This window comes from Macaca mulatta, chromosome 3 (genome assembly GCF_049350105.2).
Source record: "Macaca mulatta isolate MMU2019108-1 chromosome 3, T2T-MMU8v2.0, whole genome shotgun sequence".
Classification (NCBI taxonomy): Eukaryota; Metazoa; Chordata; class Mammalia; order Primates; family Cercopithecidae; genus Macaca; species Macaca mulatta.
In genome coordinates, this window is record NC_133408.1 from 105,206,682 (window position 1) to 105,220,896 (window position 14,215).

Here is a 14,215-nt window from a genome sequence, read left to right on the forward strand (position 1 = left end):
AAATAGCTATATTATGAGACTAAATTTCAACTATAGGACAGATTAGAGGCAGTCTTTGCTTTCCTTCCAAATAGCACATTCTTAAGGGCACTCTGGTTTTCCAGAAGCAAACACTTGATCATGTCAAGTAATTCCACAGGATGTATCCATATTTTGAAATATGCTCATTTTCAGTAGAGTCACACAAATATTACTGGAAACATATTAACCTTAAGTCCAGAAAGAAATTTAATAATTAGCCATTAGGAAAAATACTCTTGTAACTCAAATTCTTCAACAACAGTAACATTGTAGCTCAATAGTTTCCACAGTTGGGGAGGAGGGAGATTGTGCTATTGCAGGCTGCTAGATAAAATCAGGCTTAATTAGCAACAAACAATATATAAATGGGCATTCCTTAGCTGTTAATGATTAGCTAAAATTAGCAAAGAGTCCAAAGTGAGGCCAGTGGCAAGCTGAAAGGGAATTATTAAGAATCACTGCTGCTTTATAAAGTCACAAAATGTTCTTCCTGTCTCCACTCTCAAATTAAAACCACACCACCAACAAACAAAAATCAAACCTAAGCTACTCAGAAACTCAACCATTAAATAAAACTCAGTCTGAAGGTGAATGAAGCATGACATGGCTATTACGCTTGATAACAGTACTTGTCCTTTGAGTAGAAATAACATATTAGAGAAGTATATAGTATCCCTGCGCTAGTACCTTGCCAGTTATCTAAACAGAAGATTGCCTTTAAGTGAACTTTGCCATGCAATTTTTAATCTTGGTGTAGCAAGGTATATTATGCTTTAAATTATCTCAAATCCCAGAAAGTAATCGTATACTCATTTATAAAAACGTTCTCACCAATGAAACAAACATCTACTTTTTGTACAGAGTACAGGAGATGTCCCAGGTGTCTAGAAGAGTTCAGAAGATGAAGGGAAAAACAAAGTGGGGAAGATGGCAAGCATTTTTATATTTAAATATGGGAAGATTAGAAAACCCAAGGGTGGCAGGGAGAATCTGACAGAAGAGTTAAGGAGAGCAAGGAAATGAAAAAAGAGTCAGACGAACATAAATGACATTCACATAAATCCTGAGAAGATTTAAACTTTTTGGCTTTAGACCAGAAAACTGGTTTAGAAAGGCTAACTGATGGTGGGGTATGGTGGTGCAAGCCTGTAATCCTAGCACTTTGGGAGGTTGAGGCAGGCAGATTGCGTGAGTTCAGTAGCTGAGACCAGACTGGGCAACATGGTGAAACCTGTCTCCATAAAAAATCTAAAAATTAGCAGATGTAGTGGCATGTAGTTCCAACTACTCAGGAGGCTGAGGTGAGAAGAATGCCTGAGCCTGGGAGGTTGAGGCTGCAGTGAACCGAGATCACGCCACTGTACTCCAGCCTGGGCAACAGAGTGAGGGAGGAGGAGGCAGAGGAGGAAGGGAGGGGGAGAGGGAGGAGGAGAAGAAGGAGGAGAAGAAGGAGAAGAAGGAGAAGGAGGAGGAGGAGAAAGCTAACTGACTTGCCTAAGATCATATCTAGAAAAAAGAAAAAAGGAAAGAAAAGTCTCAGCCAGGCTTGGTGGTTCATGTACTTTTATCCCAGTGCTTTGGGAGGCCAAGGCAGGAGGATGGCTTTAGGCTGGGAGTTCAAGACCAGCCTGGGCAACATAGTGAGACCCCTGTCTCCACAAAAAAAATAAAATAAAATAAAAACAATGGCCATGTGTGGTGATGCACGCCTGTAGTCCCAGCTACTTGAGAGGCTGAGGTGGGAGAATCACTTGAGCCCAGAAGGTTGAGGCTGCAGTGATCACCACTGTACTCCACCCTATGTGACAGAGGAAGACCCTGTTTTAAAAACAAAACAACAAAAAGATCTCACAAAAGACAAAAGACCAATGACCTAATCCTTCAGCTCTTCCACCTATGTCTAATGTCTTTTTTTTTTTTTAAGTGCAAAGTCAAGTTAGATTCCATTCAGTTATATAATACTTTTGGTGGCTTTTATGAAAAATTTTAATAATCATACTTACCAAGTCAAGATGCATTCATACCCAGGATTCAATATACTTTTAAGTCTTTTCTCTTTCTTCCTACCCAAACCCTATGAGTAAGTCTCCCTCAAGAAAACTTCCATGAAGCTTCCACAGAGGATTCCTGATTGACAAATCCCACCCAGGCAGCTCTCTTCTTTCCATGCCACCAACACAGTCATTGTCTATCACACATCAGGACAATTAACTGTTAAGTTCAGCTGAGGTGTTGACCGCCACCTCTGTGCTAACTGCTGTGTGCTTATGTGTACACCTCATGCACTCTGTGAGGACAGGGTCCTGTTGTATGTGTCTTTCATATCCCCTGCTGGTGTTCAACCCACAAATTTCAAATCCTAGATGAACCATGATACTGGTAATATATGCTAAAATATTATTTGTTTAAACTATACTTTTACAACCAGCTAGCCATACAACACACCCTGTTGTTAGGTAAGGATAATTATCTTTTATACCTGGATTACCAAATTTTCAAAGAAAATAATCCGTGCCCAACCCAACCAAATATGATTCAATACTTCTGAGATGACAGCTCTTAATGCAGCTCTGGGTCAACATATGAACAATAACCAAAGGTAATCAATATTAATTATTGGTGACATGGTCTAGTAAAGAGTGTGAATTTATCTCCTTCCCTGTCAGTTATCCTTAGCTTGACTTATCCCTTTAGTCCTGTGCTCATAGACCCACTGCTGTCTAGCTACCTCCCAAAGGCTAGAGTCCCTTAAAACCCCACCCCAGGCTGGCTGTGGTGGCTCACACCTATAATCCCAGAACTTTGAGAGCCTGAGGCAGGAGGACTGCTTGAGTCCAGAAGTTCAAAACCAGCGCTGGCAACATAGAGAGAACCCTGTCGCTACAAAAAATGAAAAAAATTAGTGGGGTGTGGTGGCAAGTGCCCGAAGTCCCAACTACTGGAGAGGCTGAGGTGGGAGGTCACTTGAGCCTGGGAGGTCAAGGCTGCAGTGAGCCACGGCCGTGCCACTGCACTCCAGCCCGGGTGACAGAGCAAGAACCTGTCTCAGAAACACAACATAACACAAACTTCACGGAGGTATCATTCCCATTTTCCTCATTTCTTCCCATTTACAGCCTTCAATCAAATATATGCAGCTCTGTTTCCACTCTCCCTGAGCCTTTTTAGAGGGCTGATCTGTTAATTTATGATAATTAAGGCCAGCTGTGGCTATGGAGCATGAGTTTGATGTCATGACTCCCAGCATCAGTCATATTTTCCCTGGGGGTTTCTTGGAGATGCAGTGACATAACACAAAGAGAAACAAATCTTTGAAGGTGGGAACTTCAGGCACTATGCCAAGGTGGGGTGGAAGGGGCTGTGAAGTTGATTTTAGAACAACACTACCAACCAGTGTATTAGGGAGGTACTTGAAAAGAAATTGAGACCCTCAATATTTCTATTTTGGAAGACGTTCTAGGAAACCAGAGCATATAACTGAGAACTTACCTCAGGATGTGATCTAATCTCTTCTTTACATGAACATGAAGACCACCTATCTTACAAACTGCCTTCAAAGAATCAGGGAGAATACCTTTCAAGCACAAACTGCAGAGAACACTGTTTACCCCTGGCTGCCCATGATGCTGACAACTAAGGAAGCTTAAGGGATACTTATGATGACCCAAACTTGCATCTCAGCAATGTCAGTTGCTGGGGCTTGCAGCTAGAGGTCCAACTCATCTGGGATGGTTGCTCCCTATTTAAGATATTTTGTTCTTGTAGGTACTTCTGATCATTGTAGCAGTGTTCACATTTTTACTTCTGTGTAGTACTTCTAGAGCTCTTTGCTGGTGACAAACACTACTCATATACTGTTATAAAACTCTCATTTTTTAAAAAAAATGTAACACCATTTTCCTTTAAGGTTTACACTTCATTTATGCACATGATCTTTTAAAATTGTACACAGTTTATAACAGCTGATTTCCGCCATGATCACAGGGTGGGACTGTTTCCTCCTTAGGGAGGACCTGTTTAAGAGGGAGGGTGGCTATGATACAGGCACTGCAATACCTTTAATATAAAATATTTCTGACAGGAAAATGTGTCCCAAGTTAAAGATAACTTCTTTTTATCTTCTTTTCTTTTATTTAGAGCCCTCTATATTTAGATCCAGTCTTATACAACCGAGAAAATTATGTAAAGTTATATTGATTCACTCATCCTTATAAACTTGAGTACTCACCCTGCGCCAGACACTCAGCTCAGTAATGAGTCTACCTTAGAGTTCTGAATACGAAAATGCACCCAGGGTAAACCTTCTGAACCTGGTGGTTCCATGAATAGGGCGCCATATGGTTTTCTGCCTTAGTAATTTACAAGCTCTGGCCCTCGCCCTGCTAGTCTTACTACTAGTTTATTGTTGGCAGGGAATATGCAGAATCCTCTTTTCTCCAGGGCATAGTCTCCTGTTTCTCCACGTATGAAGCCAAGATCCTTACAAAGCCCCAGCTCATCATTTCGCTGGGAGGAGGAATCCAAATAAAAACTGGTCAGTTAAGTCAACTTTTATTTAGGTATCAATATCGTAAGACATTACCATGCTACAGATTGAGAACACCAATACTAGGATAAATAGAACACTGAATACATAACTCTTTTAGAAATCACTAAGCATTTGATGATTTAAAAACAGATACAGGATGGGAAGAGGCAGCTCAACAGGCTTTATAAAAGGATAATAACAAGAAAAATATCATTTCAATTCAATATAGCAACCCAAGACTTCTTTTTCTGTCAATATTCAGAAAAAAAGTAAGATTTTTCTTTGCTATAACTTTTTAGTCACCAGTAAGAAAAAATATTTGCCTCCTGTCACCAATGAAATACAAGAACTATAATTGATGGAATGAAAATGTTTTTATTGGTAGTTCATTCCTCAATTATTTGAATTTTCCCATAAATTTTCAAAGTACAATTAGGAATGAGTCATTTATAAGAGCAAGGCAAGACAACAAATGAGAATTCTGAAGTTACAGTCTCACTTCCAGGCTTGTGTAGAAGAATATGCATCTCTTTTCAACTGTCCAATTAAAAAAAAATCAAGGAAAGAATTAGAACTACAGACTAAAAATAAAGTGCTAAGAGTCATCCCACATTTGCCTTATTGTAGGAACAGTGCTCCCTACCTCCTAAATGAAATCAGAATTCTTCTTGCCCATCTGTACATCAAAATAGCCATCTACTTTATTTTAAAATAAAATATCTTCCACCAACACTTGGCTTAATTGCTTTTTAACTGCCAAAATCAATACCACAGTTACGGTTTGGGAAACAAATTGGGTGTAATTATTACTAATACCTGAAAGCTGTGGTTTTTAGAATTACAATTTTTGTTTTGTTTTGTTTTGTTTTGTTTTGTTTTTGTTGCTGTTCTCATTACCCAGGCTGCAGTGCAGTGGCAGGATCTCGGCTCACTGCAATCTCAACCTGTCGGGTTCAAGCGATTCTCCTGCCTCAGCCTCCCCAGCAGCTGGGATTACAGGCATCTGCCACCACGCCTGGCTAATTTTTTGTAGTTTTAGTAGAGATGGGGTTTCACCATGTTGCCCAGGCTGGTCTCAAACTCCTGACCTCAGGTGATCCACCCACCTCGGGCTCCCATAGTACTGGGATTACAGGTGTGAGCCACTGTGCCTGGCCTAGAATTACAATTTAAACTACCATTTCAGTTTTTGTTTGGGAAAAAAGGAAGTTTATCATTTTCCTGTTCTTCACTCAAAAGGATCCTGAAAAGTTAACTGTCCTCACAGTGAGGCCAGTGTGCTTACTGGATAGTACACAGGCCATGAATTCTCATGGCACCTGCTAGTCACTCAGTCTTCTATTGAGAAAGCCAGAATTCTGTAGGTGAAAAATCAGCCTATTTTCTGGAGATGAAGGAATAGACCAGAAATCGATGTCTGAGCCAAGAGCGGGGCAACAGGGACAGTCCAAATATGATGGTGATTAGCCAGTTTAAACTGATCTTTCCCTCCTTGGGGAGCTGTTTTTGCTATCTGGCGGCATATTTGCTCTATGGGTTATGGTGTTAAGTGTTATGGTAAGAAAGAAAAGCTGATGGAAGTTTCTTTCTCTACCAAAATATAAGAGGAACTGCTTGCCTTGGTGGAACTGCTGAGACTGGTAACTTTGTTGCAAGAGGGCCAGATGTGGTCTTCTTACTGGATCAGATTAATATAGCCAGGAAAACTTGCCATATAGCTAACACTTTGGCTAATGCATATTTCTGTTTCTATCTATTCAGATCATTAGATCGAATTCCTTTTCAGCCGGCAGGGAAAATTTTTAAATGTCATGGTCTGACTTCAAGGATCCCTTGACTCTTTAGCTCTATGCCATAATCTAAGCTGCAGGCATCCTGGACCATCTCACCTTCCCAAGGTCACATACTGGTCTCCTGTGTTGATGCGCATAATGCTAACCATTACTGGAGACCAGAAAATGGAAAGGATCCTACATCTTGGTAAGAAATGTTGCTTGACAGGACAGAAGATAAGCCTAGAATACAGTGCTGATTGCTTCAAAGTCCCTAGATGTTCTTAGGTCTAGAGCAGAGGTTGGCAACTTATGGCCTGAAGGCCAAATCCAACCCCTTAGCTGGTTTTGTAAATAGTCTTTTTTTGTTTGTTTTGAGACACAGTCTCACTCTGTCGCCCAGGCTGGAGTGCAGTGGCATGATCTCAGCTCACTGCAACCTTCACCTCCTGGGTTCAAGTGATTCTCCTGCCTCAGCCTCCCAAGTAGCTGAGATTACAGACATGCACTGTCATGTCCAGCTAATTATTTTGTATTTTTAGTAGAGATGGAATTTCACCATGTTGGCAAGGCTGGTCTCAAACTCCTGACCTCAGGTGATCCATCCACCTTGGACTCCCAAAGTGCAGGGATTACAGGCACAAGCCACTGCACTTGACCTGTAAATTAAGTCTTATTGGAACACAGCCATAACCATTCGCTTATGTATTGTTTATGGCTGCTTTCCTGCTACTGGGTCAGACTATGGATGGCATGCAAAGCTGAAAATACTTACTCTGGTCCTTTATAGAAAAGTTTGTGAAGCCCTGATCTACAGCACGTTGGTATAATCCCTTGAAAATGAAGGACAGCTTGCTGACCCCTAGCACCTCCTACATATTAGAGATGGCATATGGTTATTACACTTCTGGGTAAACCGCAAAGCTATCAGTTACAAGTAAAATCTAGAGTACGAGAAATCTTTCTGAGTGGGACAGGCTACAGTAGTATGGTTCAGCTGCCTGTGATCCTGGGGCATTAGGATGCTGCATATAGGTTGAGGTATGTCTCAATATAATCAGAGCATGCCCCAAATTCTGGAGCAAGGCCAGCCTCCTTTATGCAGGTATCATTCTTTCAGTAGACAATTCCCAGCTGGCCATGAGGTTCTGACAGATGGCAAATGTCTGACACCAAGGTAAACCAGGTGACCATGTCATTAACCCATCTTGAACAATTTTACCTGACCTGCCTAGCCACAAATACAGCATGTCTTCAACCAATAATGCAGCATGTAAATGTAAGACTGGGCTTACGGAGGTTCCAAAGGCACAAAATACCCAAATAGGCTAATGACAGTCCTTATCCAGTAGCCCTTCACTTAATTCACTACCTTTCTCCCTCACCCAGGACTATGCCTTCATGGAGGGGTGTCACTAATATATCAGCTAACAAATTTGAGAGGCCTGGACTTGGTTCACTTTTGATAGTAATAGCCAATAATGAGCTGCAAAAGCATTGTAGCTCCCCGTGTCAGGAACTGTTTTGAAGGACAATATGAAGGAAAGTGTTCTGACTTGACAGAATTCCAAGCAGTTAATTTTACTGTCCATTATACCTTTTAGGAGAAAAACCCTAAGGTCAGTTGTTTATCAAGTCTTGGGCAGTTGCTAATGGTTTATCCAGATGGATGTAGGCTTGAAATAATGCTCTGGTCTCATCAAGTATCTATTCAACCAAAAATGGGTTTGCAAAATGATGAAAAAGATCATTATGTGTTTGGATTCAGCACCACTTATGGATATCACTGTGCAAGTTTGGGGTGTTATCCTTTAGGATTGTGGTATTTGCTCTTCCCCAGCAATACATGTAGTACCAGAAAAATATGGTATTCTTTCTCCCACAGCCAAAACATACAGGTCTAAGACACAAGGAGTAGAAACGTGAGTGGACTCTCTCAAGGTTATAAGTAATGACCCACTGAAAAAAGTTTTATTCCTATCCCTATGACTCAAGCTCTCCTGACCCAGTTGGTCGGCATAATATGTAATGAAAAGTTCACTAAACTTGGTGATCATTTCTAGATGGTTCAAATAAAGGTCATTTAATCTTTTTTCTTTGTGGTTTTCTAGGGTTTCCAAATATTCTAGAATGACTATGTATTATTTCATATTAAAATTACTAAGGGGAAAAAACAAACAAAATATAGCCCCAGCAGATTTTCATTTAAAATGGGACATAAGGAAGAAATCGTAATGAATGCAAGGAGCTGCTGACAAAGAGAGGTGGGGAAGAACTAGTTTCCCTTTTTCTTTGACAGTGGTTACCATGTAACATTCCAGAACAATTAAGGAAACATTTGGAATCTAAGCCTGATTTCCTTATCTGTAAAATGATCTATGTATCTCCTAAGGTATGTGAAAGAACACCATAAACTATAATCTCTGAAGGTATGAGTTATTACCACTTGTGGTTGGTGAGTGTCTTATGTGTTCAGTGCTTTCAAAGACAACATCAAAAAACAAGAATAAAAATCAGTTACCTTTGGGTTAAAATATCTACAAGACTGTGGTTGAGAGCCTCCAAATAGGGCTATGCGGTAGTCATGTTTCTTTCTTCTGGGTCTTGTGCCATCTACGAGTTCTTCTCGGTCCTCTGGAGACAGTAGATGGTACCTCATTCCACCTGTAGTAAAATACATGGCAACTCTTCAAGAACTTCAGGCACTAACCAGTGCTTTGAAAAGGAAATACCAAGACATAACAGGGCCTTTATTTCAGTAACTTTCTTTTATCCTATCTTTATAGCATTTGAGGAAAGTGAGGGAGAAGAGGCAGGAGAAATGTATAAGGATCCGAGTACTAAGCAATTCATTATTCTCAGCAATCACCATTATTCTAAGACTGCCCCACCCAGCAAGCAACTTACTATGTACCAGTGAATTATCTGGCAACAGCTGTCAAAATAATATCCACATCTCCTAACCCAGTGGTTCTCGATCTTTACATTAGAATCACCTAGAAAATCTCTGAAACTATTTATACCTGGGACCTACCACAGACCAATTAAATAAAAATCTCTAGATAGAGTCTAGGAATTGGTATTTTAGAGGGCTTCTTAAATCTTGCCACTTAAAATGTAGTTCAAAGACCAGTGGCTTCAGCATTTGGGAGTTTGTTAGAAATGCTGAACCCCAGGCCATATCCCAGACCTACAGAATCAGCATCTGCATATTTAACACCCCACAGTAATTAGGATGTACATAACACTTTGAGAAGCACTGTCTTAGATGACTCTAAAATGCAATAAGGTCAGAACTACTGTGATCTATCACGATCCTTTTCCTTCGGCAATTCCTTAATTTTGTCAATGCCACTTAACAATCAAAAACTGTTAAAGTATCATTTCAAATCAGTGTGGGAAAGGAGGATTGTCTATGTTAGACAACAATATGAAGAAAGAAATTATACCCCTACCTCATATTTCACTCTCAATTCCAAATCAATAAAAATCTGAATATATAAACTCATAAATGCAGTAAAAGCTTGGAAAAAAAAAAACAGGCCCAGAATGGAGAAGCCTAAGAATGACCAAAAATATAGGAGCCAGAAAAAAATGTTCACACTTAACTATATAAAACTTTAAGTTAAAATAGTGCACAGCAAAAAAAAAAAAAAAAAAGGCAGAATTAAAAGATGACAAACTAGAAAAATATTTATAAATAATAAAAAATACTATTAAAAGATACTTTATTAAGAATTACCAGCAACTTAACCAACAATTAGGTGAAGTATCTGAATATAGTTCACAGAAAAAGAACTATAACTCTTAAACATATGAAAAGATGCTTGAGTGCTCTAGTTAGAAAACAACAAATTAAAACCATACTTTTTTCACTTATCAGATTGGCCAAGATCAAACTGCCTGGATCACAGGGTATAAAATGGTTGTATCGGGGAGGCAGCACTCTCTTCCATTGATGGTGGGGATGGATGGGTATAACCATGGGAAGGGTGATATAGCCCAATCTACAAAAATTATAAATGTATATACCCTTTAATCCAGGAATTCCCCTTTCTAGGAGTTTATCAACTGTTAGCAAAATGGTTAAAAAATTATGCTATGCCTATACAATAGAACATTATATGTGGCTGTTAAGATGAGAAAGATTAGTATGTACACATGGAATGATCTCCAATAAATAATAAGGAATGAAAAAAGCAAGATGTAGGACAGTACACAGAGTGCAATACTGTTTGTGTTAAAAATGTATATTTTAATGTAAATATACAAATTTTATACATGTAATTTATACATGGATATATAAGTAAATGACTGTATGTACAGTCTCAAGACTACCTCTGGAAGGGTATATACAAGATAATAATGTTAATCTCCAGGGTAAGAGAATGAGAGAGTAGTGAAAAGGGATATCAGGGAGACTTACTTTTCACTATGTATCCTTTTAATATCTTTTGAACTGTACAATATTATTAATCTAAAGATAAAATAAGGCCATTTTATTTTATTTTTTTCTAGAGCCAGGGTCTTGCTCTGTCACTTGGGCCAGAGTGCAGTGGTGCCCTAACAACTCACTATAACCTCAAACTCTTAGGCTCAGCAGTCCTCTCACATCAGCCTCCCAAAGCACTGGGATTGCAGGCCTGAGCCAGCATGCCTGGCCCAAAAATTCCTGAGACATGCAAAACTTTTCTATAAATGAGGCTATGTTTTGGGTCTTTATTAAAAGGATAGAGAATGGAAACTCATTTGGAATAGTTGGTGAGTTAATGAACATCTTTATCAATATTTATCATTTCTTCCATTTCAGAGTTTGAGTAGAAGCTCTTTTGTATTCAAACAGCTGGATATTTCAGAGGCCAAGGCAAGCTGATGCATGCTGTAGGTCAGGGATCTGAAAACTTTTTCTGTAAAGGGACAAATAGACTTTGTAGGCCACATATGGTTTCTGTGGAATATTCTTTGTTTTATAATCCTTTACAATTGTAAAAACCACATTAGCTCAAGTCTGCATTTAGCCTGTGGGTAGTTCTTGAAGTGTGGTTCCATAACCACCAGCATCAGTATCATCTGGAAGTGTGTTGAAAATCCTAATTATTGAACACTAGCCCAGACCTTCTGAATCAGAAACGCTAGGGAGGGGTTTGAGAGCCACTGCTCTAGGATGGTTCCACACAGGTTGAAAGTGGACTGTGTAGTCTATGAACGCAAAATATTCCCAGTAAGAAAAAGGTTGGAGGGAAGGAGAGAGACAAGAGGGAACTGTTTCCACCAATAGGCCATGGGGTAAAAGTGGCTGACAGTGGCCAACTGTGCTGACACACTGGAGGAGGCATGCCTTTGGATCCTTCACTGATGGGCCTTTTTTTCCCTCCCCAAGAATAGGGCTGGGGGACACTTTGGTAACTTTCTCTGAGGAGCTCGTTGTTGCTTAGGCTTATTCCTTCGTGAGTTATTGTTTCCAGATTTAGGTATAATCATTTGGAAATTTTCAGGGAAGTTGGCCTGGCCCTTTGTGGTGGCTTTTACTGTGCACTTCATTTGTATTTTGTAATTTGTTTTCTTTTAGATGTAACTTTTTTAGCTTAGTTTTATTCTATTTTTCAATCGTCTTCTGTTTTTCTTCTACTCTGGAAAGGCAACAAAGTTAGGCGGTAGGAAGACAACTGATGATCTGAAAAAGAGAGGCTGGAAGGCTTTCCCCAATTTAGCTCTGCCCAGGCCCCAAAGCTTGGAAGCATCTCAGCTGCTTGTGCTTAGTCAAGGAGTAATAGAACAATCCACTATTATTTATTTTAAAAAAGGAAAAGAAAAAAAAATGTAATAAGGCTAGTAAGTTAAACTAAACAACAAAGCATCCTGCTCAAGTGTCTACTCCTCACACTTGGTTGACTTTCTGAAATAATGCCACTATCCTGTTTCTTAATCAGTTCAGAATCCATGTAAGAACTAAACACTAGATTCTGAGACTGGCTGGTTGTTTTCAACAGCTCAGACCATGTATGAAGACATAGAAATTCTAAGGCCAGGAAAATAACACACAGTTTGGGAACTGGGCATAACAAAAAACCTGATACTAGCATGTACAAAATCTAAGAGATAAAGTCCTAATGTAAAGGCATCTTCTTGGTCCTGATTTTCTTTCCTCTCTGCATTTAAAGAGACAAGTGGCCACCTATGTTCTACCTTCTAAACACTCTTTTACACTATGGTTTTCCAAGACACCAGGCTTTGGTTCAAGTAGCTTTGGGGCTGCTCTTTTATTTTTTTTCATTTTCTTGTACCCCTTAAATATAGGTATTTGTAAGGATGTGTCCTTGACGCACACCTCTTCTCCTTTTCCCTTGACAACCTCAACTAGGTTCAAACACACTTAGTCTTTTTCAGTTTTGTTTTCATTTAATTAAAAAAATACGCCTTTGCCACTTATGAAAATTTTCATTATTAGATATTCATGTAAAATATTTTTAGTAACTATAGAACATTACATTGTATGGATATATTTTTTTCCAATCTAGGGACGACATTGGGTCTACTTACCTAAAACCACATCATACTAGTAAGCAGTAGCTATGTGATAAGTCTAATGAAAATACTGGAAACCTAGAAATTGTTTTTATTGGCTATGTGAGGCAGAGAAGATAAAGTCTTGGATCTGCTCAAGATAAGGAGTTGGAACTGAGATAAAGCTGGATCACTTGGATTGGTGGTTATACTTTTAGTGAAAGGATAGGCTAAGAAAAATATCTGCCCGATGGCAGAAGCAGCAGCAATAATTTTGTTTCAATTTCAGCTTCAGGTAAAGTGTCCCTCTTTTGAGAATTTATATTGACAGCCCTACCTTCATGCAGCTTTGAGGTTTGAATTTACCCCGCCTGCAAGTCTAGGAAACCATAAGCCAAAGAAAACTCAAAGTAGTCCTGGATTGTTGTGCCCTATAGAACTTGGCAAAAGCAAACACCATTCTCCTATTGAGGAGAAGAGAGAAGACATTCCAGAGAACAGAGAAGACACTACCTAAGCCTCCCAATATTCCTGGTGATTAAAGTCAATCAAATATAAGCATACCATTCAAAATTACAAAACATACAAGGAATTAAGCCACCAGAAATAAGTCAATAGAACCAACAAATAGCAGCATTGTTCTTCAGGGACTTCAGATACTGGCATTATGAAACATAGAACATAAAATAACATTTGAAAAGTTTAAGGTAAAGCAAGAACTGAAAACACAAGCAAGGAAAAAAGACCATAAAAAATGACCAGGGTAGGCCAGCCTTGGTGGCTCACAACTGTAATCCCAGCACTTTGGGAAGCAAAGGTGGGTGGATCTATTGAGGCCAGGAGTTTCAGACTAGCCTGACCAGCATGGCGAAACCCTGTCTCTGCTAAAAATACAAAAATTATCTGGGTGTGGTGGAGCACCTGTAATCCCAGCTACTTGGGAGGCTGAGGCATGAGAATCACTTGAACCCAGGAGGTGGAGGTTGCAGCAAGCCGAGATTATGCCCCTGCACTCCAGCCTGGAAGCCAGCGAGGCTCTGTCTCAAAAAAAAAAAAAAAAAAAAAGCCAGGCTAATAAATAATACATACATAAAAGGAAAAAGATACAATTTACAATGACAACAAAAGTATCTGAAATAAATTAAGAATGCAGAACTCATAAGAAAATTACAAATTCTCCAGAGACACATGGCAATTTAAATGAAGGATAACAATAATTAAAAGGTATTAGAATGAAGTAGAAGAGAAACTGTGTGTATGTGTACCTACACTACACTTGATCTTAGCCAAAAGACTGAGAAGTGATGTGTGTACATATAGATATATGGAAATTTAGTTTAACGGTTTCAAATCAGTGGGAAAAAACGAATTATTCAATAATGGTATTGAA

General features: G+C 39.2%; 1 protein-coding gene across 3 annotated transcripts in view; it reads right to left on the reverse strand.

Moving 5' to 3' along the window:
• The window catches only part of KLHL7 (kelch like family member 7), a 69,891-nt gene that overhangs the window by 14,998 nt on the left and 40,678 nt on the right, over nucleotides 1-14,215 (reverse strand). For all 3 annotated transcript variants that reach the window (XR_013414656.1, NM_001260642.1, XM_015133867.3), the window contains 1 exon segment: nucleotides 8,843-8,985. Coding sequence is in view for 2 of the 3 variants with exons in the window: in NM_001260642.1 (NP_001247571.1) it covers nucleotides 8,843-8,985 (143 nt within the window). In the remaining variant the exon portion in view is untranslated.